The following is a 25,717-nucleotide window of genomic DNA, read 5'->3' on the forward strand; positions in this document are numbered from 1 at the left end:
TGCCCTCAAGTAGAATCTTAGCCCTAAAGACATGAGTATGGCACTGTTAACCCCCAGGCCTGGTCTCCTCATCACCCTCTCATTGCTCCTTACTTCTCTTTCTCTCTGTAAGGTGTTTGACTCATTTTTTAGTACCTGACAGAAGCCTGGAAGTGAAAAGAAATAGCCATGTCTGCTTTAGGTTCTCCCCCAAAGCCAGGAAGCTTCGTGAATAACCCCATGGCTAGCCACTCATTGAAAAGCCAGAAGCAGGAACTAATGTTAGAAGTGTATCCTAGCACTCGAGTGCTTTTCAACCAGGGCGTTCTGAGGCGACTGCAAACATTAAACAGCCTTCTTGTCTCCTCTGTACACGAGAGTGCTTTGCTAAGACACACAAACTCTAAAAAAGGAAAGTGGCCGATAATTCACTCCGGGTGGCTGGCTTCCCAGCTTTGCTGGGCTTGCATGCTCCTCTTTGGGCACTTGTTCTAGAAATGGGCCTTCTAAACTTACTTCAGGAACTGAGTAGCCTTGCAGCTTATTTTGTGTTTCCTTCAGGTAGTATTCATTTGTAGGGGTCTTCTTGATCGAATGGATGGTATGTCTAGTTGAGATTGTCAATAAGGAATGGGGTGGCCTTTTCTGAAGGCAGACTCTAGAGACCAGAAGTCAGAAGCTGGTGACCCACAAACCATTTTCAGCTGATAGACAAGATTATATTTTTTTTAATGTCATGGCACTGAACAAAATAATTGGTTGCCAATATGTAAAACTTAAGCGATTTTGCATAAAACTCTGGATTTCCAGCTTCTTTTTTTTAAAAAAATCAGAATATCTGGCAACACAGGTAATATTTCATAGTCACAGTTGGCTTACACTGAGTAGCTACTTGTCTTTTAAGAGGGAACACAAGCTTGCTACTTCACCTGGTTTACTTCACTCCACGTCCCCTCGTGCGTGGCCCTGTAGGATTTGAATCTGCTACCACTGGGGTCAGTTATCTAAGATGCCAAAACAGAAATCATGAATTATTCTTTTAAATGTGCCTGGCTTGCAAGTGCCTATGGTTTATGCCTTATTCTTTTTCCTTCTGCACAAAGAATGACCATTCGAAGCTTTTTCATGTATGGAAAAGGACAGTTAGAAGCAAAGTGGAGAATTTTACACTACTTACCTGAATCAATCAGGCATACAAAGAAAATCCTGAAATGATGATATTAAAGTAAGATTTGAGATTTGAATTATTCAGGGGTAATTGCCTTAGTTTTCCACCTCACTGTTTCCCCTTTGCTTTCCTTACATGGACATAATCTTCAGAATGTACTTCCGTCAAAGGCCACAGTCATAATTCCCCTGCTTCTTTTTTTTTTTTTTTTTTTTAAAAAACTCATTTGCACTCTCGGTAGCAATTGTTGGAGCCCTGCAGGGGAATAATTGCAGAGGAATTAACCTCTGACATTTTTCTAAAAATAGCCCTAATAAATCCAATCATAGGTAATTTACCTGTCCGTGTTCCTTCGGTGAGTGGGTGGGGGGGGTAACCAGCATTGAAGAAAGACTTGGCAGGATGGCATTCCTTCAGCAATTATCTGTGAGCTGAGTTCCTTATGCCTGTGTATTTTCTCTGTTTAGAAACACAGAGTACAAGAGGGAGCGGATATAGATATACATATAGCTGATTCACGCCATTATACAGCAGAAATTAACACATTGTAAAGCAATTATACTCCAATAAAAAAATACACTTAAAAAAAAAGAAATACAGAGTACAAATTTCTCTCTTCCCTCTGACCTCGTGACCCTGTTTTCTTAGCACCTTTCTCCTGGGGATGCAGTAAGGCCCTGCTCTTCCAGAAGGGTGTGTTCGGCTCACCAGAAAAGAGGGAGCATTTGTGGGGTCCCTCCTTGAATTTCCAGCTCCTGGAGATTTCCCGAGGATTCCTCTGTGATCCGCCCCTTTGTTTTCGGTGTCTGAGCTTCAAGCATCTCACCCCTTCTTCCTCAGTCTTCAGCCCTCAGTTGGATTCCACAACTGAAACTCACTTGGGGAAGTTTCTGGGTGTAGAAGAAAGGGGAATGCAGAAGGACACAGGTGGGAAAAGAGCCTGTGGTTGGTAGAAATTATCAAAGAAAATTGCCATTTCCCTGAGCCGTAAAGAAATTCATTTTCTCTTGCCCAAAACAAAAGGGTCTGAATGTGCTTTTTCCTTTTGTTCTCTCCACTTGTTCCTAGAGACCACAGTGCAGGGTGGGCATCTAGGAAATTCACTTTCCCAAGTGCCACTTCTGGTGGCACTTAAAATACAGAACACAAAATCCTTGTAAATTCCACTGCAGAGACAAAGCCTTAAGCCCTTAAATGCACAGAAAAGTATGTCTATTATCTATCGTTTCAGAGTAAGTGTGCAGTTACTTAAATTGCCTTTGTCTTCTTTTTTTCAGCTGACATTATCTCTACGGTAGAATTCAACCACACGGGAGAATTACTAGCGACAGGGGACAAGGGGGGTCGGGTTGTAATATTTCAACGGGAGCAGGAGGTAAGTGGCAGTGAATGCAAAATATCCATTTTCTTCTTTTAAAGAAGGCCTCCCACTGTTGCTTAATCCTCACGTGTCGCCCTTAACCTTGCTGCTTGGCTTGCAAACTAAAACTGCCAAAAAGTCATTAACATCAGTAGTTACACACTCAGGCTCACAAAAGCACCGGAAAATAGAGCCTTTTCTGGGCAAGGTCTCATCTTTCCAAACCTGGGTATTGCACATTCAAAACGACCTCACTTCTCATCTGACCTGCAAAATTCCACGGGTGCTTGTTGAGTGTAATGCCTCCTTTTTCAGTGGGGTTTATCCTCCTCCAGCTGTTGAAATGCAGGGACTCCTAACAGAATACCTAGGATAAAAAATGTAACCCTTCCCCAACAGATATGAAAAGGATACCTTGGGTCAGAAGAGAATACATACAATTTACAAGCGTACTTCAGAGATATTGTGGGCTCAGTTCCAGGCCACCACAATAAAGGGAATAACACAATAAAGCAAGTCACACCAATTTTTTGATTTCCCAGTGCATATAAAAGTTATATTTACACTATACTGTGGTCTGTTAAGTATGCAGTAGCATTATGTCTAAAAAAACAACGTACATACCTTAATTAAAAATACTTTATTGCTAACCATAAAAAAAAAGAAAATGGTAGCTCCCCCTACCAAAGGAAGTGAAATCCCAGAAAATGCCATCTGAGCAAGGCATGTAGCCCACACTTTACTATAGGTGACACGAAGTTCCCTGCAGCTGAATGCTCTATGCATTCTGAGCAGCAGTTCTAACTCCAAGTGAATCTCGAAAAGCCCTTTTCTTCCTGAGACTTGGGTTCCACTAGGAATTGTTTCTCTTTTTCATATAAATTGAGTTTTTTGGTGTCTGCTTCTGTTCTGTCAGAATGAAATTATGGCCCAATTTGATTTCCTTGGCCTCCGCCGGCGTGGTCCTGAAGCTTCCAGCAGGCCAGTCTGTGTTCAAGTAACTCTCCCATCTGCTACTGCCTGCCTGGGAGATTCACCCGGCACAGCAAAGCAGGAGGGCCCAGTGCAGGAGGGAGGTTTCACAAGAGACTTCCCTAGCAATTTAAAGCCTGCTTTGTGCCTCAAAGTCATTTGTGTTCCACCTCCCCTCAAAAAAGGAAAGCCTCATTTAGAGGTGATATATTTGGTAATTGCACATTATTTGCAATTAATTTCTATAAGGGCATCGTAATCCCTCGGGGTTCTGTATGAATTCAAGTGTTCAGCATTAAATCAGGCACCCAGCCTATTCCATTGGCCCTGGAAACACGAAAATGTTGTTGGCAAGTAGGAACTAATAGCTCTTCGTGACCTGGAATTTTTCCTGCTTTTCCGGAGCTGCCTAGTGCTAATTGGTCTGGCACATCCTACACACACTTGACAGTCTGATTTGGATGGTAGCAAATCAACACTCGTAAAAATATATTTTTCAGGTGGACTAGCTCTCTCTGCTGTAAACAGGATAGGAGCGAGTATGTCAGCCTTTAAAGTCCTTTTAAAATTGATTTTCAAACCTTCTTCTTCAATTTTTAAAAAAATCCAATTAGGTTCATAGTGATGATAAAGAGAAACCAGAGCTGTTTAGCATAAATTACCCAAGGCAGGATGTTGCCAGTAATATTCCGCTCCATGTTTCCCATTAGGTATTTATAGCTTTCACCTATTTTAATTTACTGAAATATTTGGGGAGCCTGATTCATTAGTAGGAAGAAGGGGGACACATTTTCCAAAGGAGGGTGTTTTGTTCAATAAGGGATACATGTCGAGGATAATAACCTGCAGTTAAATGTTGAGCTTTGCGGTGAGACTTGGGGTTGAATGAACACTGAGCTTGAGAAACACAGCCATGTGACAACATCTAGGTCAGGCCTCCTTTTGATTCCCATGGGTGGCTCCTGTGCGTGAATCCTCAAGACGTGCTGTCCTGGAAAATTTGTTCAAGGAACCTCAGTGCCCTCACAAGCACATTTAACATCTGGGTATCAGCACCATCACCCATCAATAAATTGAGACTTGGGTTTGAATGTTCAGTATCCACCCAGAGATAAAAATTTTTTAATGGAGCCTTTTATTAAGAGTCAAGCATTTATGACAAATGCCTAGCAAGACCTGGATTTGAATTTTTGAACACAGTTTTCCAAAGCCTGAATCTTGAGGCTCTTGGTCACTAGGTCCTAAAATGCAAACCTCTCCTCCTTCTTTTCCCTTCTTCCCTTTCTCTCTTTCACACCATCTTTTCCTCCTGTCCACCTTTCTTCTTTCTCTTGTCCCTTTCTGCACACCCTTCCTTTATGTTTTGTTCTCTCACCATTTATTTAGTTCCTGCTGTGTGCACTTTGCATAATCAGCGCTGGGGGAAAGCCAGTGTGAAGTCTCATGGTTCTCCTAATGATTCACATGTCATCTCTGCACTCATGTCTGTTTTGTTATTCATGCTGGAAAAAGGAGAGGGAGAGATCCACTGCTTATAAGCTGTGTGACCTTTGAGAAGTCATTTTAATTTCTGTGAGCCTCTTTTGTTCATTTCTCTGCTCTGTGCACCTCTCAGAGGTTCTGTGAAGATCTGATGAGATTTTAAAGGGCCAGTGAAAGGTGCAGATGCTATAGCTTTGTGTTCTTGTTAAAGGATTGATACACGTCTGTATGGACATCAGCATGGGATGACTCACTCTTAAGGGTGTCCAAGACATGCAGCAGTTTATGTATATACTTTATAAGTAAAAATTTGTAAATATTGAAGGTGCCAGTATTTACCACCAGGGGTGCATGATCAACAGCCTGAGGGCACTGAGCTAAGGAGAAACCCATGGCCGTCGTAGTCCTGCCCTCAGCCCACTTGGACACGGCCTGCCCGTCTCACCCCTCATGACTCTACTCAAAAAAAGGAAGGAACTGGTGACTTTGCAGTTGGCTTATGTGATTTAATCTTTCATGTGACTTTTTGTTCCCTTCCTACAGAGTAAAAATCAGGTTCATCGTAGGGGTGAATACAATGTTTACAGCACATTCCAGAGCCATGAACCCGAGTTCGATTACCTGAAGAGTTTAGAAATAGAAGAAAAAATCAATAAAATAAGATGGCTCCCTCAGCAGAATGCAGCCTACTTCCTTCTGTCTACTAATGGTATGTGGAGGTGACTTGTCTTGTTTGGTATTTTCAGAGATACAGTCAGCAAACCATATATTTCAATTTCTTTTAGCCTCCATTTTCCTTTTTACCTTGCAGGCTGTTGAAAAACTTAGAAACCATATTTGCAAGATGCCTAGCAGAATGCCTGGCAGAGAATAGGCCCTCAGTAAATAGTACTTATTCTTTTTTAAAAATAACAAATTTATGGTCGAAATATGTGAGACTTGTTATCTGTAGTTTTTGACTAATGCAGATTATTTCCAGGTGTTTTTGGAATGTGACTTCCTGTCTAAAGATTTACTGAATGTTATTCTGGGAACACATTTCAGGAAACTAAACATGCCGTCCCTGTGTGTTTGGCATACTCAGTAGAAGTTATTAATCCCTGAATATATTTGGGGGTTTGGAAAGCAGATGTCCTTGTCTGACACAATCAAGCTCTCTAGTAGAAACACAGGTCAAGAAGAGAGGGGGCCCCATCAAAAAACTGATCAAGTAATGGTTTCTTCTCTTTCTCCCTTCTCCCTTCATACTCTTCTTATATCATTTGTTGGTTTAGGGAGAGTTGATATAAATGGGTCAGAGAGAGAGAATGTTAGGGGTTGAACACGGAAGCCGATTCCGTATTAATCTGTAAACCTTTATACAGTGGAATTACCAACACTAAAACTTCTTAATGCCCTTGCTGTGAAAGAGGCCATCTACACTCAAAACAAGTCAGAATAAAATCATATACGAAAGGGTGCTAATTGAATAGCATAACAATTAGAGGATTAGTATATACAAATTAAACACCATCTCCCAAGCAAATAAGCTGGAGAGTGATTCATTTCATCATCCTGTGTGTGTGTGTCTTTGAGGAGTATACATTTAAATATAAATCAAGAAACAAGGGATTTGCTTTCTGCCTATCTCCAACGTTTATTAAGAAAGGGTAATGCTCATATGTCAAGTTAAAAAAATGCAGACTGTGTATATACTATGATCAAACATATATTAACATTTTTAAAGACTGAAAGGAAACACACTGGAAGGTTTATCATGATTAATTTTGACTGTGCATTATGGGTGAGTTGTCAATTTATTCCTTTTATTGTTTTTATTTTCTAACTTTTTACAATGAGTTTTATTTTAATCTTATGAAAAACAGGGGGGGAAAGTTTTTAATGCATATGAACCAAAAAAATCCCTCAAATGAAAAAGCCAGTGTATAAATCTATAAAGTAACAGTTCTGAAATTGCCAGTTTAGGGTTATTCAAGCATAGCTTATCTCAACATGACCAGACAGATCTCCACTCATCTGTTTTTCCAGTTTCCAAGTAATTTAATTTTTTCTCATTTATTGTTTTGTTTACTTTTTTTGATCTTGATTTCCCAAAAGTCAAGCCACATGAATTTGTTTCAGTCTCTTCCCTTTTAGTTTTGTTTAAGTTTCCCTCAAAGGCTCAGCAGATTCAACACAACTTAGAATGGAAGAAACTTCTGATGATTTTGACTTAATTACTTTAGGCAGAGAAAAAGCACCTGATTATCTTCTATAGCTAGCTTACTTTATACTATGAAATTTAGCCTATTGATTATTACAATAAAATTCAAAGACATAAAAGACATATTAACTACTTTGTGGGGGGGATGGGAAAGAAATCAGTGAAATGCAATGAAGATTAATTATATAGCATAATGTTCTGTTAATTGAGTTTTTAAATAGTTTTTTGATTAACAAGGATATTATCTTCCCATTTGGGATGCTATTTCATATGCCAACAGCATCTCAAAATGATTCTTAGAAGAAAAATTCCCATGCTCGTATGTGATTTTCTTTTTTATACTAATATTGAGGTTGAGAATCCCCCTTAAGCCAAATAGGTTAACATGCAAAAATTAATGGAAGACAATTGGAATTACTGTACAAAAGGGAAAATGAAGATAGATGATAAGATTGTGTTTAAAAGCTGCCACAAGTAATGATAAACTACTCAGAGAGCCAGCCAGAAGAAAGAAAAAGCCATTACTCATAGTAACAGCCACATGTTCCTCAGACTTTTTTATCCAGAAAGCTTCAAGCTACTGAGTCAAGAAAAATTGTGTGATAATAAAGTCAAGAATAACTCCAGGCATCCCAACCATGGGGAATTGAATTGAATTCACCATCAATTATCTTTTTTTTAAAAATTGTGCTTATCTAATTATAGCTGGGTACAGTTTTTATCTTCTGCTAGAATACATTCCCAGCTTTAGAAATTTTAATGAAAAATAAAACCAACATTCAGTTGTAAAGATAGACCTTAAAATTATTTGCCAGAGGAAGACCCATTGCTTTACCTAGAATGTCTACTTCTATCTTAATTCCTATGATGAGAGGAAAAGATATACTTAATTTGTTTTTCATGCTATGAGAGTAGTAAGTGTTCATTGTAAAAAATTTAGAAAATGCAGAGAAACAAAATGAAGATAAGGAAAGTATTCCTATCCAGAGAGAACCATTATTAATGTCTTTTAAAGAGAAAAGCAAAGAGGCATGGATAAATTTGTTTGTTTCTTAACAACAATATGACATATTCTATAACTGTGTTGCAACCAGTTTTTTTTATATAATAATATAACACATAATAACAGGAATATCTTCCTAATTGTGAAATATTTCTCCTAAAATACCATAACATTTTCAATGACTGCATTATATTCCCTTGTATGGTTGTTTCTATAGTTTATTAATAAATCTCCCATTATTAGACCTTTAATTATTAACTAATTCTCACTATTATACATTATGTATTTGTAGAAATAGATGTTGGTATAGATAGATAAATAGTTAGAAAGAAAGCATATTATAAACTATGTATAGCATGATACATCTATTAAAAGCTATTTAAAAAGTTATATAATTCCACACACAAATATAATACAAGGATATACATAAATTTTTCATAATAGTTGTCTTTGTCTACTGGAATTGAAGGAGTTTTAAATTTTTTATTTTTATGTTCATTTTCATTTTCTATAATTTTATGTACCAGTTGTGTAATAAAAAGAAAATAAAATGAGAAATGTAAAATCTATATATGAGATATTATTATAGATTTGTACCCCTCTTCAAAACAATGCATAGAAAAAATACTACAAGGAACTATGTAAAATGTTAACAATGGTTGTCCCAGACTGCAGGGATTTTAGGGATTTTTATTCTTTATGTTTTACCTCCAATTTCTCTCTTTCTCTGTATAGCAATTTATCATTCCTAATAAGAAAAATATAAGAGAAGAATTGCCTTGCAGTTGGGATGGGCTACATTCCAAAGCCCAGCAATAGAAAATAATCAGTATTAAAATTCACTGATTTGGGTTCTTCTAAGCCACAGTAGCTAATCTACTCTGATCTCTGATTAGTAGTTAATCAAATGACTGAATAAATATGGCCCATGTTTCATCTCCTCACCCTAAAAAGCAGGTCATTATGCAGCCTATATTCAGAGAGGGTAGGACCAGAAGAGTATAGATAGAAAATTCTAAATTCAACCCAACATCTGGGAAAGGCTTCTTCGCCTTCTGTCCCAGTACAAGCCGGGCTGAATGAACAAATCTTACACTTAGTAGACTTTACAGGCGTGCCAGCAGACACGACCAGCCCAAGTGATGCCCACATATTAGGAAACAGGGGCTCTTCTCTGTTAGAGTAACCAAATTGTTGCAGGAAGCCCACTTCATAATGTGCATTTCAGACCGCTGAGGACAAGGCACTTGCCAAGGAGAGATGGAGGAGGGAGATGAGGGGCAAAGGAGCAAGGGAATCCTAATACAGGCAGGATACAGGGGTGGCTTTCCTCCCCTGACAGCCTTACAGAGAGGAAGTAAGATGTGCTGACATCATCATGGGATGAAGCTCACGCTGTCAGAGCAACATCTTATTATTGCAGAACAGTTGCCCAGTTTGCTAATTCTAACAACAGCTGCTATTTGTGAACCATTATTAGAAGTGCAACACTGGGCTAAACACTACATGCATTCGTTCATTTAATCCTCAAAGAGCCCCATGTGGACGACACTGTTTTCCCCAATTCACATATAAAGAAACTGAGGCGTAGAGAAGTTAACTATCTCTATTTGTAAGATTGGAGTATTGAGGACATACTTATACTAAAAACTTACTCATATTTCTGAAATTCAAACTTAATTGGCCACTCTGTACCTTTTCTCCTGCTGTATCTGCTACTCCCATTTGTCTGTCACCCAAAGACTAGTTAGGCGCCTACTGCATGTGAATCCCAGCCCTCGGCCACGTGGTGGCTGGCATTGGAGTGGGGATGGGACCCAAGGTTGTCTGCTTCCAAAGCCACCCTGTGCAGGCACAGGGCAAGACACAGAGGAGCAGCCGAGTGTCTGCCATCCAGAAGAGAAGTTAGAACAAATAATGAACGCAGGATCTGATAAGAAAGGCCTACAAAGGCATGCAACCACAGCCATGATCTGTTTGGCCCAAGCACGTTTCCTTAAAGAATGGATTAACATATACACACTACTATATATAAAATAGATAACCAACAAGGACTTACTGTATAGCACAGGGAACTCTACTCAATATTTTGTAATAATCTATAAGAGAAGAGAATCTGAAAAAAGTATATATAGATATATATATCTGTGTGTGTATTTATATATATATGTGTGTGTGTGTATATATATATGTATGTACATATATCTGAATCACTGTGTTGTACACCTGAAACTAACACAACATTGTAAATCAACTCTACTTCAATTTTTAAAAGATGGAATCAAAAGCCTGCAGGTGGGGCATGCCATCTCCAGCTCCCCCGATGCCCCGCCCCCTTTCACTCATTCCCTGGGCACTGCCTACCTCTTGTAGGCACTGGAGTCCTCACCCCTGTTTTATTGCTGTAGAGAATGACAGGGGTCACCAAGTGGTGTAGAGTCCTGGGACAATACAAAGCTGAGAAAGGTCATTTCCAGCTGGGGCCTCAGAAAAGAGACTGCAAGGGGAAAGCATTTGGATGAATCTCCTTCTCATTTTACTTCCCTGAGTACCGCTAACAAGATGCACCGTGTAAATGAGATGCATTCATTCATCCAACTCCTATTTCTTGAACGTCCACTATGCCCCAGGCACTGTTGTAGGTGCTGGAGATACAGTGAGGAACAAGACAGACCAAATCCCTGCCTCCAATGATATTTAAATTACTGTGAGGGAGACGAGATAATTAAATTGCCAGAGAGTGAAACATACTCTGAAGAAAAATAAAGCAGGAAGAGGGGATACAGAACGGTGAGGAAAACATCTTTCTGTAGGTTGGTTAGGAAAGACCCCCTCTGAGGTTGGGACGTAAACAGGAGAGCAAAGTGAAGGAACAAATCTTGTGAAAAAGAGGGTAAAGGGCTTTCCTGGCAGAAGGAGCAGCTAGTGCAAAAGCCCTGAGGCTGGAGTGGGATTAACCTATACAAGGAGCTGTAAGGAAACCTGGTGGCAGGAGCACAGGAAGTGGCAGGAAGTGGGGTAGACAATGAGATTATAAAGTGTTAGGACGTAGGGGTGCAGGTCACGGAGGGCCTTTCAGGTCATGCTAGGGACAGTGTTTAGTGAGGTGGGATGCTGAAATGAGGATAATAATTGGACCTACATCTCAGGGTTATTGTGCATATTAAGTAAATTCTCCATGGAAAGCACTAACATGGTTACAATCATTAATTCTACATATGTTGTGACTACTCTTATTCATTGTTCAGGACATACTATTATTGAATGATCCAATTTAAATGTAAGCTATAGATTTAACAGCCCGTTGTCAGGGAAACCGTTTGTCTCAGCACAATAAAAGTTTTCGTTTTGAAACATGAGCTCTGCCTTCAGAGGCCTTGAGATTTATGCACCAAAGCCCTTGACATGAGCCAGTTTCCCTAGCAGTCCCTTCCATCGTGACCTTCACCTCCCCCTGCAACCGCCCCCAACTGGGTCCCGCAAAAAAAAAAAAAAAAGACTCCTTTACCAGTTTCCTCTCACTGTCATTTTGATTTCCTCTGGTTGCCCTCCGCAGATAAAACTGTGAAGCTGTGGAAAGTCAGCGAGCGTGATAAGAGGCCAGAAGGCTACAATCTGAAAGATGAGGAGGGCCGGCTGCGGGATCCTGCCACCATCACAACCTTGCGGGTGAGCCCAATGGCTGGTTTTCCACCTTCTTTCAGTTTCCTTGGCAACCAGGGTCAGGGGAAGTGGAGGGGAAGTTTGACCGCGTGCTGGCTGCTGCTATAGGTTGCCCCTCTCAGGTGTGAGGGAGGGAGATCAAGCAGAGACCCCGCCTACCTGAGTCTCTGGTGGTAGGAGAAGGAACAGGACAGGCACCAACCTCTGATGACTATAAATCCACGTTGCCTTTTGCCCCTGAGGACTTGCTGCAGGGTCACTGCCATGCATTACTATGTTCTTAGCCTCTGTCTGTTTGCATCATCTAACATGTCTTCAGCACCTTCAAGGTACAGGCATGGAACTACCCAGATAGGAAGTTGGAGGCTTGTGATTCGGAGCATGAACTTCTGAATCAAACAGGCCTGGGTTCAAATTCTGCTACTTGCCAGACTCTCACATAGTCACTCCCTTTTTTGAACTTCAGTCGTGCAAGTTATTTTTAGTTTCTCCATCTGCAAAACAGTGAACCTAGTACCTTACTGTGTGTGGGCTTCTGAGGCTAAAATGCAGTGAGGTTGGAAAGCCCTTATTCCATGGCTGGTACTCAAGAAGTGATTTCTACTATTAGTCTTGGTAGCTTCCTTCCTGCTGTCCAGAAAAGCACAGTCTCGTAAGGAAAGAGGATGGATAGGACTAATATGCAAATGTTTATGACAGTAACTAGAGTAAGATAAATGCAATGAGAGTCAGAGAGTTGCAGTTTGATCGAAGGAGGGAGAAATTATATTTGGTTCTGGGAGATTGGGATGTATCTGTTAGGGAAATGGTGTTAGAAATGGATTTCTAAAAGCAGACTTTTAAAGGAAGGCTCTCTAGATAGAGATTAAAATGATTTAGGACTGGGTGATGACTTTAGTTTGGGAGTGGTCATGGTGAACGGTAAAGCCAGGTACATGTTGGGACCAGCCCTGGCCCCTAGCCACTTTCAGAACTGGGTAAAATACGTGCTTTCAGATGCCAGTGGCTCTACTGAAAACCAAAAACTGCGAAGAGACACAGAAGTATCAATACCTGTGGGGAAAAGAGGTTGTCGCTCTTTGTTTAGAGGCAAATGTGGGAACTGAGTGATCATCGTGTGCCTGATTAGCTGGCTTGTTGGTTTGTTCATTCATTCATTTGTGCATCTGTTTATTCAGCAGATGCTTTTTGAGCACAGACTCTTTGTGGCCCGTAATGCTAGGCTGTCGTGTGTGTACCCGGTAGTAATGTGTACCTGGTCTTCTACTGAGCTTCTTCTGGGCCAACAAGCATTGGCTGCTGTTTCCTCTCGTCCGCCTATGCCTTCAAGCTGGAGAACAGCCGTACAAGTTTACCTTATCAGACTGGGTCGATGCTCTAAATGCTCAGAGGTTTTGAGACTGGAGGACAGAACAGTGAAGAGTTTGAACATTGAGTCACTCTGTCCTGGGTTCGAATTCTGGCTCCATTCCTTTCTGGATGGTGGCCTTGGACACATTACTTAAAGTCCTTGTGCCTCCCATGTCACATCTGCACAACAGGGATGAGGGATGGTCGCTACTTCCTGGGATTGTTGTGAGGATTCAGTATAATACTGTGTGTGATGGAGAGCTTAGCCTGTGTAGTGTCTCACTCAGAGAAAGTACTCAGTGATATTAGCTCCTGCTGATGGTTTTTAGTCTTACTCTCATCATCATCATTTTCATGACTGTTATTACCCCCTAGTGATAGCAGACCTATGTGTTTGAGAAAATTCCCATTTTTCTCTCCATACACTTTTTATACTCTTGTATTCACTCCCCAAGCTATTCACTGATGTCTACCAAGTGGCAAGCACAGTACTGGTGATACAAAAGGAACAAGACAGTCTTTCACCCCTCAGGACTTTGCAATCGTATGGAGAAAGCAGATGGATTAGGCACCACTGAGGAGTTTATAACATGAACTTCTGCCCAGGTGTTACCTTGCTCTTGTTCGCTATGTGGATGGAATTTCTCAGATGCCATCTGTAGTCCCCACTATGAATTCCAGTTGTCCATGCATCCAGTGGGATTTTGTATACCTGTATTTAGCCCCTGGGAGGCATCCCCATGATGAAGAAGAGAGAAGGACTCTATGTAAGTTCCACTAGAACAGAGATTGTCCCCAAAGTGACACAGTGATGTTATGAAGTGGACTTGTACATATAAAACATGGAAGGAGGCCCTGAGGAGTGGCTGGGACTTAGAAAACCCTAGTTCTGGTTCTTGCATCCTTATTAACCATCTGTGACCCTGGGCCAATGAATCTCATTTCTTCTCTCCGTGCTTCGTTTCTAAGCAACTGAGCAGAGGACTGGACAAAGTCAGTGGTTCTGCAACCATGGGTGCCAGCTACAAATGCAGATTCCCAGGACGCAGCCTCAGTGATTCTCTTCAGCAAGTCGGGTGGTCCAGAGGGATCTGCATTTTTATCCTGAGCCCCTAGTGGTTGAGACAAAGGGATCTGTTATCCCTGTACTCTTACCATCTCTAAGGCTCCTCCGCGCTCTCGTTTTTATGAGCCTCTGTTACTTTTCAGTCATTTCAAGCTATTGTACCAGCTCACGAGACACATTTGCTATCATATTGTAAAACTCGTATCTGATTTCATCTCGTCTACCTTCCTAGGCTTTCAAGTAGCCTCATTTCAGTGTAAACATCCCCACTGCAGTGTTCTTTCAGTGCAAACACTGAAAAGGCCAGCCTGCTTTCTTTTTGATCCCAGTGGTAGAAGAAGAACCAGACAGCCCTGAAAACCGTAGTTTCAGAACAATGACTCCAAACAGAGAATGAGCTGATGTGATATTAATCAGACCATAATTTACTAACATGCTCTGCTCTTGACATTTGCATTGCCAGCAATTGTGGCTTGTTTTTTTTCCTTCCCTGTACTATGATTACCTCTCGTTCACTTTCATAGTTTCCAGTTCTATGTGGATCTTGAGAGTGAGAATGTTTAATAATACCCAGCAGCTAATTAATCCTCACTGAGTAATGAACCTGTTCTGTTTCAGTGCTGGGAGGTTCAGCTTTTCAAAGTACGAATGTGGTTGTTTTTTTTCCTTTTTTCATGCAAGATAGCCTTTCAAAATCCAATCACTCATTACCCAGAGATACTTTGAGAAGCACTTCTATGGACACTACGTCTCCTGCTTAATATTATGACATTCAAAGCAATAATCATGATGATAGTTTAATAATAACACCTTATAAGCTGTACAATACCATTTTTATCACAAAGTGTTTACTTACTTAATTCCCTGATTCATCTTCAGACCAGCCAGGTAGGAAGGCAGGTGAAGATGCTGGGATCTAGTATTTACTGTGTATTTACTATATGCCATGCACCCTGCTGCACACTGTATCTGCATTGGCTGCTCCATGAGGTACAGTTCACTGTTAAATACCCATTGAACAGATGCGCTTCATAGAGTTTCAGTAAGATGCCCAAGATCATGCTAAGCATCAAACCTTGATCTATGGGACCCTGAGCCCGTCAACCTGATGCTGCTTCAGAGAGGGAAAATGACTTGCCCAGTGTCTGTTGACTGCTTGTTCCAGAGCTGGGATTGAAAATCAAGAGCTATGACTCTTCAACTTGGACACATACATTGGGCATTTTAAATGCTTTTCTTAATAATTAGTGCCATTATTATTCTAGGTCAGGATGTATGTGTGTCTCTGTCTCCTTCCCTCCCCCTCCCTCCCTCTTTCTCTCTCATCCATGCATTCACACACATGGAGTTTCCATGCCTCTGACCTCTGACCTCACCTTGAGGTCTTATGTCGTTCCACTTAGCAAGATTCTCCATGCCCTTCTTTCTAACCTCCCAATACCCACAGCTAAGAAGACCTCAGAGCCCTTTCTTGGCCATGGAAACTCATAGTTCATGTAACTTAATCAGCCCGGGAGGGGAGATGGGTGGTGAGAAATCATACGTAGTATACTTATCTGTGCAGAATGAGCCTGGAGTTATTATTTCCCTCGTTAGGATTGGCTGCCAGTGCCCTGGGAACCTAGGCCAGGTGGAAATGTGCTTTTGAACCAGTTACAAAAGAGTTACACAGAGTCTGTCTGGAAGGTATGAGCTCCCAACCTGTGACACCATAATTCCCCAAAATGAAGGGGCTGTGATGAGCTCAGGTTTTCTAATGGATATTCCTTACAGCTAATATTAATAATAATAATAGCCACATTTTTGAGTGCTTACTATATGCCAGGTGCTGGATTGTATACCCTTATATCATCTGTCCTAACAGTAACTCTCTCGGGTTCTGTTATCCTCTCTGGATCATCCAAAGCCTCCCTCCCTCCTTTCATTTAAGTCTCTGCTTAAGTGCCACCTTCTCAGAGAAGCTCTCCTAGAATTCTGTAGGGGAAATAGCACACTCACGTCTTCCTGTTCACTCTCTGGTGTCCTTACCCTGCCCCTTTATTCTTAACTTTCCTCCTGGTCAGATGTATCATTGGTCCACTGTCAGCCTCCCCTCCCCCTCCCCTGAAATGTAAGCTCCGTGAAAGCAGGAACCATGCATCTCCTCTTCTGTAGCGCCGGCACATGGTAGGTATTCAGGAAATGTTTGTCAAATGAATAGATTACATAGAAGTGGAAACTGAGTTTCAGAGTAGACAAGTGGTTGTTTGCTCAAGATCTCATGGCTAGAAAGTGGTGGGGCTGGGATTCAAACCTAATCCATCTGACCCCAAATCTGATGCTTTTCATTATGATTCCCTACAGCTACATCCTAAGAAAATACTAATTCGTGATTGCAGAGCAGGAGAATTTCATTATTAGTGTCTCTCGGAATTCTTTGGCAAAGCTTTCTTAATGTAGGAGCTAGATTTTGGGCAGAGTGGAGGGCGAGGGTGAGGGCTGCAAAGGCTTTTCTGCCACAGGTTGAGCACACGATGGATGCACTGTATTTTAGAGAAAAGATTCAATTATATCATGTTTTTACACACATGCCTTCTGCTGGTGACTGCTTCTGTCTTTCTCTCAGCTCAGGACACACACATTCTTGTGACTTTCCTGGACTAAAATTTTTCCACCTAGAATGACCCTGATGTTTACACATCCCATTGGTGGCAATTTAGACACCCTCCTAGCCACAGTCTAAGACACCAAGGCAAATCGACATGAGCGTTCACCAGCTCCAAATTCTGAAGGGAACTTCTTGAGGATTATTGCCAACAGGTCATGGGATTAGACAGCTTGGCTAAACACACTTTTTTCCCAAAAATGATCGTTTTTGTGAAACTACTAGTTTAACTGCCTGATCTGCTTTCTAGAGAACTGATTAAACAGACCACTGGTTTAAGTTTACCAATAAAAGCAACTACATTGATTCAGCCCTTCCTATGGACAGACTCCACACTGAGCCGTTTTCTGTACATTTTACAGTTGGTCCTTCATCACAATCCTATGGCTTATGCATCATGCCCATTTTATAGGTGTGTAAACAGAGGATCAGGGAGGTAAGCACTGGCTTGAGACCTCACAGATAATAAGTGGCAAAGCCAAGAATGGAACCCAGGTCTGTCTGATCCCACAGCTCCTGCCCTTCACCATCATCCAGGACTATTTATTGCATGGTCCTTGATCTAGACAACAATGAGGATAATAGCATCTGACACGTAGAACTTTTCAGTGTATTTTTTATCCTACTTATTGAGTGCCTTCTATGCACCAGGCAATGTGCAAAGTACATACTACAGAGCGGGTCTTACAAAGGTGAGTGAAACATGCTCTCTGTCCTCCAGGGGCCAGGAGGGGAATGTTGCAAGTCGCTGCAACATGAAATTAATTCAAGCAGTGGTTCTCAAACCACAGTGCCCTCACAGTCTCCTGGGATACATTTTAGAACACAGGCACTGGCCTCATCTCTAGGGATTCTGGTTTAGAAGGTCTGAGTTGTACCCAATAACGTCACTGACCAGATTTAGAAAATCCCCGGGTGATTCTGACACAGATGATCCCTGGGCCAAACTTTGAGAAACACTGGATTGGGTAAGTGTCCTGAGAAAAGCAGAGAAGATTGCCATGGCAGTTCAGAGGGAGAACAGAAAGAGAGAGGTATAGGACCAGGAAGGAATTTTCAACATGCATCTTGAGGGATAGATGGCCTTTCATGCTGGGCGGGGGGGGAGGGGTGTCTTATTTAATGCTCCCAAGGATCTTGGGGGGCAAGTAGGACATGAATTGCTGTTTCCCTATTTCTGGTGATCTGGATGTGATTATCCCCATTAGAAAAGAGGAAACTGAGGCTCTGAGAGGCAGAACTGAGAATCAAATGTGTTCGGTCTAGACACAGCCTTTGTGCTTTTTAGCTGCCTCCGTGGTGACCGTGTGGTGATGCTCACTCCAGGAGAATGGGTAATCCCAGGCCAGTAACAGGGCAAATTACTGGTTGAGTCAAGATCGGCCATCACTGCCTTAGGTTTTCATTTTGAGCTTATGCTTGACAACGGAGGCCTCTTAGGACACAGATACAGTCTTCCCCTACCCATTTTTAATTTTTCTAGACTTCATTTTATGAGGTATTGCTGCTCTAGGGGCTTCATAGCCAATCCTTTTACAGCTTCAGCTTTCCTTTCCTTATATTTGTTGCAAATAAAAATGAAGTGTTTAGCTACTGCAGTGCAAAATCCATCAAGGCTACTCCATATTCACATGCTTGCAGTGGCACCCGGACGGCCCCTGGATTAGATTAACTTTGTGAATGTGTCACTCTGGTGTGGGTAATTTCTCAACCTCCACTCCATCCCTTCCCCCTCCTGTCTCAGCGAGGGGATATTGCAATCCCCCATTGATTGACTACCGCACAAGTGAATGCTGGCATGTGATGTGTGTAACTCAGCAGGACGCACATACTCTGTGTTTATGAAAATAAATAATAATTTCTGTTATCGATATTGATTGCCATCATTATCTGGTTCTATCAGTCTGTGTCATGGGGTTTCATTTATGGGATCAGAAAGCACTCCACAGGAACCTCAGGCACTACCCTCACCACCAAGCCTCAGTGTTTTGACATGTTTTGCCTTTTAGGGGTGACACTTGTGGATGTCCCTGTCCTGTTCTTTGGCTAATATTCAGTGAGACAGCATTACTTGGGTTCAATGTGAGGCAAAGGAACTAACTGAAATATTAATAAGAGCAGCGGACATGTATTAGCATTTGCTGTGTTCCAGGGATGCTCCATATGTTGGCTAATTTATTCTTCAAGATAAACCTATAATGAAGGTAATAAAATAAACCTCATTTCAGACATGTGGGAACCAAAGCCAGAGAGGTTAAACATCCTGCCTGAGGTCAGACACTAGTAAGTGGTAGTACTTGGACTTGAATTCATGGCTTTATTTATTTATTTTTTCTTCTATTTTTTGGCCATGCCGCACGACATGTAGGATCTTAGTTGCCTGACCAGGGATTGAACCCGTGCCCACTGCAGTGGAATCATGGCGTCTTAACCACTGGACCACCAAGGAAGTCCCTGAATTCATGTCTTTATGATTCTAAAATCCATACTACTATCCTACCTCTTGTATTAAATAGAATGCCTGATATATTCATCTGAATATTTAGTATAAACTAAAATATGAGTAAACAGGGACTAGAGAAGGAACCATGAAGGAGACGGTAGATGCTGCGAGAACCTTGGGCCCAGGTGGGGTTTCCGTTTTGTTTGGGGGGGGGGGAAGGTGGAGCAGAAAGGATGCGTGGAATTAGATCATGGTTTACCAAACCTGGATGATCATCAGAGTCTAGGAATGTCTTAAATCATCTCCAGCTGACTGATTCAGAATGTCCAGGCACAGGGCCAAGGGATCTACCCATAGTTCTCAGCTGTATCCCAGGTAGTTCTGAAGATCAGCTGGGTTTGAGGACCATTTGCATAATGACCACTGAGATCCACTCCAAAGTGGAGGTTCTCTGATTTGATTTTGTAAGTTCTTCCTTTGCCTGCTTCCCTCCTCCTACCTCAAGGCTCTATACGGAATAATCTGAGGGCCACATTAATATTGCCTTTCACTGAGTGAGTAATTTGATTTGGAGTGAGCTTCTGCAAGCCAAGCACATTTGGGTTGTGTGTACAGCTCTGCCCTTTATAACGCAGGTTCTTTCCCCCCTTACTCCTGGTCAAATCTGGGGGGCAGCCCACCTAATGGCCAGTGTGCTGTAACAGTAACAACAGTGCAGACATTAGTTAAATACACACTGTGTGCCAGGCCTTCTGCTGTGTGCATGCAAGCACCATCTCATTTCAGCCTGACAGCAGTCCTATGGGCTGAGTACTGTTTTTATCCCCATTTGACAGATGTGGACATTTGATTCAGAAAGCTGAAGTTACTTACCCAAGGGCTGCGGCTACTAAGGGGCTGAGTCACATTTTTAACCAGGTTTGGTCTGACCCGAGAGTCTGTGATCTTAACACCGTGTTACAGAGCCTCCAAGAAAGGGCTAGGGCTCTGACCACATCTCAGCCATCATCTGAAAAATGGAACTCCTCCTACATTCTTCCCACAGAGGTCATGCTAATAAAATAGAGTAATGTGTTGACAGTACTGGTGGGATGCCTTATGATTGCCAGGTGCTCGATATATGTTATTACCTTTCTCCTCTTCCTTCCCATCTTGTCTTTCACCTGGACAACCAGGAGTTTCAGGAAAGTCTGATGAATATATTGAAAAAGCTCAAAGCAGCATTATGTTTTGATAATAGTGAATCCAGCAATCCGTTCTGCTTTATTTTGAATGTGTGTTTGCCCTGGCTCTCCAAAGCTGCCTTGGATTCAGAATATTTTCACCGACAGCAAAATATTTTCTTTCATCTCAAAACTACCTTTGTTGTGCTGCATTTACCATGTAGTAATTAGATCCAAGATAAATGTAAATATAAGCAGAATCCTATACCTGGCTTAAGATCAAGTTCTCTTTGTCTCTTGCTCCCAGCCCCTTTGGAAGGCAGCCATGGCTTCTCGAATGTGATAGGAACTAGTAAATGACACTCACAGGTACACTCAATGACAGTGAGAAGCTGAGAAGTCCACTAGTACCAGAAGAAGAACAGGATCATGTTAGAGAAGAAAATCTCGATGTTTCCATGGTCTCTGGTGCAGTTTATCTTGAGAATCCCTGGTCAGGAGGCACAGTATTCTAGACTATGACCCATTCTCTCTTCCTAACTTTGGTCATTAAATGGTCTGAATTTTGGAGATGTGGGTCGGTTGGTCAGGCCGGGGCAGGTTCCCAACCTTTTCCAGGCTTTGCAAGCAAGGATCTTGTCATTGGGTCAAACCTAATTCACACTGACCCAGATGGATTTTTCTCAAAAGAGAAGTTATTAGAATGATTTTCTCCATCTTTTCCTTTAAAGGGCTCTCTATATACTTTTAAAGTAAATGGAAAATCCAGGGCATAATTGGATGATTTGAGGAAGAAAAGTATCTCCATTTTCTGAATCTTTCAGATGGAATTATCTGAATTATGAGTGTCATGGGAAAGACATTGTCCCCAGACCAGATCCTGGCTCTCCAATGTGAGCTCACTTTTGCTGGAGTAAGAGGTGTGAGGTCCAGCCCCTGAAACTACACATGCATGTGTATGCGTGTGCAGGCGTACATACGGCACAAAGTACCAAGAAGCTCATTGTTCAGGAAACCTTAGAATGTTAACATAGCCTAGAGCTGATTTATAATATCTTTTTCAATTGGACTTATGTAAATAGAGATCAAAAATATGAGCCTAGGTCCCTTTTGCTACCAAGTTATGCAAAGAACTCATTTGAAATCACAAGAGGAGTTCTAAGGCCTCTGCTCATTATACATAAGAGTTTTCTAGAAAATCATTAACACAAAATGGATTTGGAGTCAAGTTCAGTAGAAAACAAGATCACTGTGATCTTAGTACATTGCAAACCAGACTTCCACTGATGCACTGATTTTAAGTACCCGTCCTTACCAGAGAAAAAGGTTTTAAGTATTTCCCTAGAGGTTAGTGTATAGAGGAAGATACTTGCTTTTCTTTGGTGCATAAGTATAAGAAACTGGTTGGAGGAAAATATTTTATAAGGGTAGTTTTATGTTAAAGGAGATTGTTATCAACTGGAAAAAGATTTAATTCTCTGGTTTCCTTAGAATGATTGAGCCAGTAGGGAAGAAATTTCTACCAGAAAGGTACTAAATTTGGATGTAGTTGAATGGAGAAGAGTGGATCACACTCTTGTAATTTGTTGTTTTCATCAGATGATCAGTTGAGCTTGTGTTCTTTACTAGAAAAAATGTTAAAAGCGGTTGTAAAAACACACACACATGCATGCTCACAAATGTTTCTTGCTCAAGAAAATATGGTAAATCCTAGCTTAAATACATTTAAACAAATTTATTTACTTTGGGGTTTCTCAAGACCTTTAATATACTAACGTACAATATCAAAGTCTAAGAAAAATATAGTGCATGCATTATTTTCCACCAAACCTAATTGACCATGAAAAAAGCTTTTCACAATTTATGGGATTACTGTTCTTTTTAACATTTTACTCAAAACGTGGTCCTTGGCCCAGTGTCGGTCCACAAGATAAAGAGCTTGTACCAGAATATGAATCGTTCACGTCACTAATCCACTGTATAGTTCAGCTGACACTTTTTTTTTTTTTTTTTTTTTTTGCGGTACGCAGGCCTCTCACTGGTGTGGCCTCTTCCGTTGCGGAGCACAGGCTCCGGACGCGCAGACCCAGCAGCCATGGCTCACGGGCCCAGCCGCTCCGCGGCATGTGGGATCTTCCCGGACTGGGGCACGAACCCGTGTCCCCTGCATCGGCAGGCGGACTCTCAGCCACTGCGCCACCAGGGAGGGAAGCCCTCAGCTGACACTTTTATTTTCCATAGCAAGACTTTCTCAATGGATGAAGCAGTGCACTGATTCTGGCTTGAGCACCTTATCTTGTCACGGACCATTAGCAAACAGTTCAGGGATCCATTATTTTGAGTAGTACAGCGATAGACCTCACTTTGGGAGATGCTGACTGAAAGAATTGGGCCAGGGAACAGGGGTTAGCCTGGCAGTGTTTCCACCCCCATTTTCCTGCCGTCCAGTCTCAGAATCCCATGATGGAGAAAGAGCCTTAACAGAGCCTCCCTCTTGACATACAAGTTCATTAACATTAACTGAGAACTTTCTAGTGCCTGACACTATTCCAGGCACATTGCATGCTTCCTCATTTAATCTTCACCTTAACCCTATCAGCTGAAAACTATTATCGTCATTTCCCAGATGAGGAAACTGAGCTCCATATGGAGGAAGCAACTAGTGCAAGGTCATTCGCTAGCAAGTAGCAGAACCAGAGTTCACCCCTGACTGTCTGACTGCAGACCCCCCCCTCTTAACCACCATGTTATCTGGCCTCCCAATAGCAATGGTTCTCACCCATCTCGGCCAATGTGGGCTTTATCCTATTGTCAGAGGCTTCTTGAAACAGAAATGACCCTTTAGTCAATCTAAAAACCATCACTGTTCATAAATGTTTCCTTCTGTGTAAGCTATCCTCTATCTAATATGCATTTATTAAAAAAAAGTTTCCACATATAGAGTCATGTGTGGCCCCTGCCCTCACATGGGGCTTATAATTCAGTGAGGAATTAGCTGGCTACAAGCTTTTATTTGAAAATAATAACAGCACCAACCTCGTGTACCTATGCCTGACATCACGGTCAGTCCTGTTATGTATTTAAACACTGCCTGAACCCCTTCTCAACACTTTCTATTCTGCCCTGTGATCCCACTTCCTCTAATTATTTTCAGGAGTTGAGAATTCTGCAACTTTGAGTTAAATGAGGACACTGTCTGTTTAATGCCAAAACATCCAGCCACAAGGTGAAAACTTCATCCCATTATCCTGCCCTTTCAATTCCAAACATGCAGATGTTTAGAAACTTCTGAAAGCTTGATTTAAAAATAAGAATAATTTGCTTTCCAAATTCAGAGAGCATCTGGGAAAAGCATCCTAAGGAGGGGATATATAAGACGATCAATGCAGACAAGAAAGCAGGAGTTCAGGAGTTGTCAGGTTAGATACTGAGATAGAAGTGACACAACAAAGCCACACTTGATTACCATTATTCCTTCCCATAATAAAGTCATCTCTGCACATGAACTCTCAGATGGCTGTCACACCAGTCCCGATTAAATGTGCCTTTCCCTACTTGATGGTCAAATCCATGAAGAACATAGGTGCCACCTAGGTCTCTTGCTTTTTCATTTTTTCACTAATTCCATAGCTATTTATTGAGTATCTACTGTAAGCCAGGCATGGTGATAGGCCCTAGAATTACAGCAGTGAACATGAATGGCATGGTCCCTGCCCATGACCTCATGCCCTCAGTCTCTTTTGGTGGGAAGGGCATGAATTGAATGCCCCTGATATAAAACTGACACTGGGATGGGGGCTGCAGAGGTGCATGGGAGAGCGGATGATGGAGGAATTGCTCCATTCAGGAAGCACAGAGAATAATTTCCTGAGCAGTTAATAATAGAGCTGAAGCAGGAGGTAGGTAAGGAGAGGAGTGGGAGGCATCTTCCAGGCAGAGGCACTGCTGTGGACAAAGACCCTGAGGTGGGAAGTTGCACCAGAAAACAGGCGATGGAACGAAGACCATAGTGACTGGAATGCTGATCCCAGGGGATGTGTAGTAGCGGCAAGATGCAGGTGACAAGGCAGCCAGGTTACGGCCATCATAGACCTTGCTAGGGAATTTGCTCTTTCTCCCAAGAGCAATGCAAACCCTTTCTTCTCTGCTCTGGTCATTTTTTGAAACAGCTCCTCTTTGCTCCATAGCTCAATGTTCTGCACCCAAGACAGGATATACACCAAGGCAGAAAAGCTGCGGATAAAATCTTTATAACTTTGTGGACACTGTTTGGTTCTGTTTCTGACGTGGGGTTTACTGTGGAGAGGAGTCTGAAACCAGCCTTATTTTTACCTCTTATAAATTTGACTCATTTTTAAAGCTCTGTATAACCCATAAATCTTCTTTATACTTGAAGTGAAATAACTTCACCAGCGTATGCCTTGGTATTAACTCTCATCACTTTTTGTTCGTATACTGTACCCTTTCAATCCTTGCAGTCTTGGATTTAAGTCTTTGTTTCAGGCATTTTTAAAAAGCATATTTTAAGTATTTTTTCCTGTTCACTTCTTTTGGTCTCTTCATGACCAACAATAATACATACATTGGATCTTCTTTCTTTTCTGCAAGTATAGTCTGCTTTCCACTGATTTTTATGTCTTAGTACTTTTCCACTTTGCTTTGTGTCATTTCCTCATGCTTATAAACCATGTTGATAACTATGTTTTTCAGATTTTTCTCTGTGTTTTACTGTTGTTCCTTCAAAGCAGCTTATATCTCTATAATTGTTTTATTCTCTCAGTTCCTTCCTAAGTTCAGCTAGCTTGTTTCTTACCTATATCCATCACTACCATGTAAAAGAGCCTTCCAATTGTTCTTCCTACATTCACTCACTATCTTCCCCCTGGTGGGTATGACAAGTTTAAATTCCAGAAGCCAGTGGCATTTGGTTAGTGTGGCCATGTTGCCCTCTAGCCCTTGACTGCCACTGTTTTGATATATGTCAGGGCATGGCCTCCATAGAGCTCCTCCAATATCAAGGTGTCCTCCCTCCAAGGTGAATCCTCCCGTGAGTGATTGACTTGTTTGGAGGGTCAGAGAACCTGACAGCTCCCTGTTACACAAAGGAAAAGATAAGCTTCCGATTAGTCCTGGGACTGGAGGAAGCCAAGATCGAGTGCACCTGTCAGAACTACTAACGGCATATAAATCATTACCTCAATTTTCCATGCAAGAATTGGGC

The 25,717-nt window shown here is 41.6% G+C and overlaps 1 protein-coding gene across 4 annotated transcripts in view; it reads left to right on the top strand.

Annotated features, from left to right (window-relative positions):
• Window positions 1-25,717, top strand: part of PPP2R2B (protein phosphatase 2 regulatory subunit Bbeta) — a gene marked incomplete at both ends in the record, with an annotated part of 456,792 nt that overhangs the window by 345,574 nt on the left and 85,501 nt on the right. For all 4 annotated transcript variants that reach the window (XM_082622565.1, XM_082622564.1, XM_082622566.1 and 1 more), the window contains 3 exons: window positions 2,425-2,522; window positions 5,505-5,670; window positions 11,724-11,836. In XM_082622565.1, coding sequence (XP_082478691.1) covers window positions 2,425-2,522; window positions 5,505-5,670; window positions 11,724-11,836 — 377 coding nt within the window. The remainder of the gene's footprint in view (window positions 1-2,424; window positions 2,523-5,504; window positions 5,671-11,723; window positions 11,837-25,717) is intronic.

The sequence above is a fragment of the Mesoplodon mirus genome (assembly GCF_964341445.2).
Source record: "Mesoplodon mirus genome assembly, chromosome: 5".
Taxonomy (NCBI): domain Eukaryota; kingdom Metazoa; phylum Chordata; class Mammalia; order Artiodactyla; family Ziphiidae; genus Mesoplodon; species Mesoplodon mirus.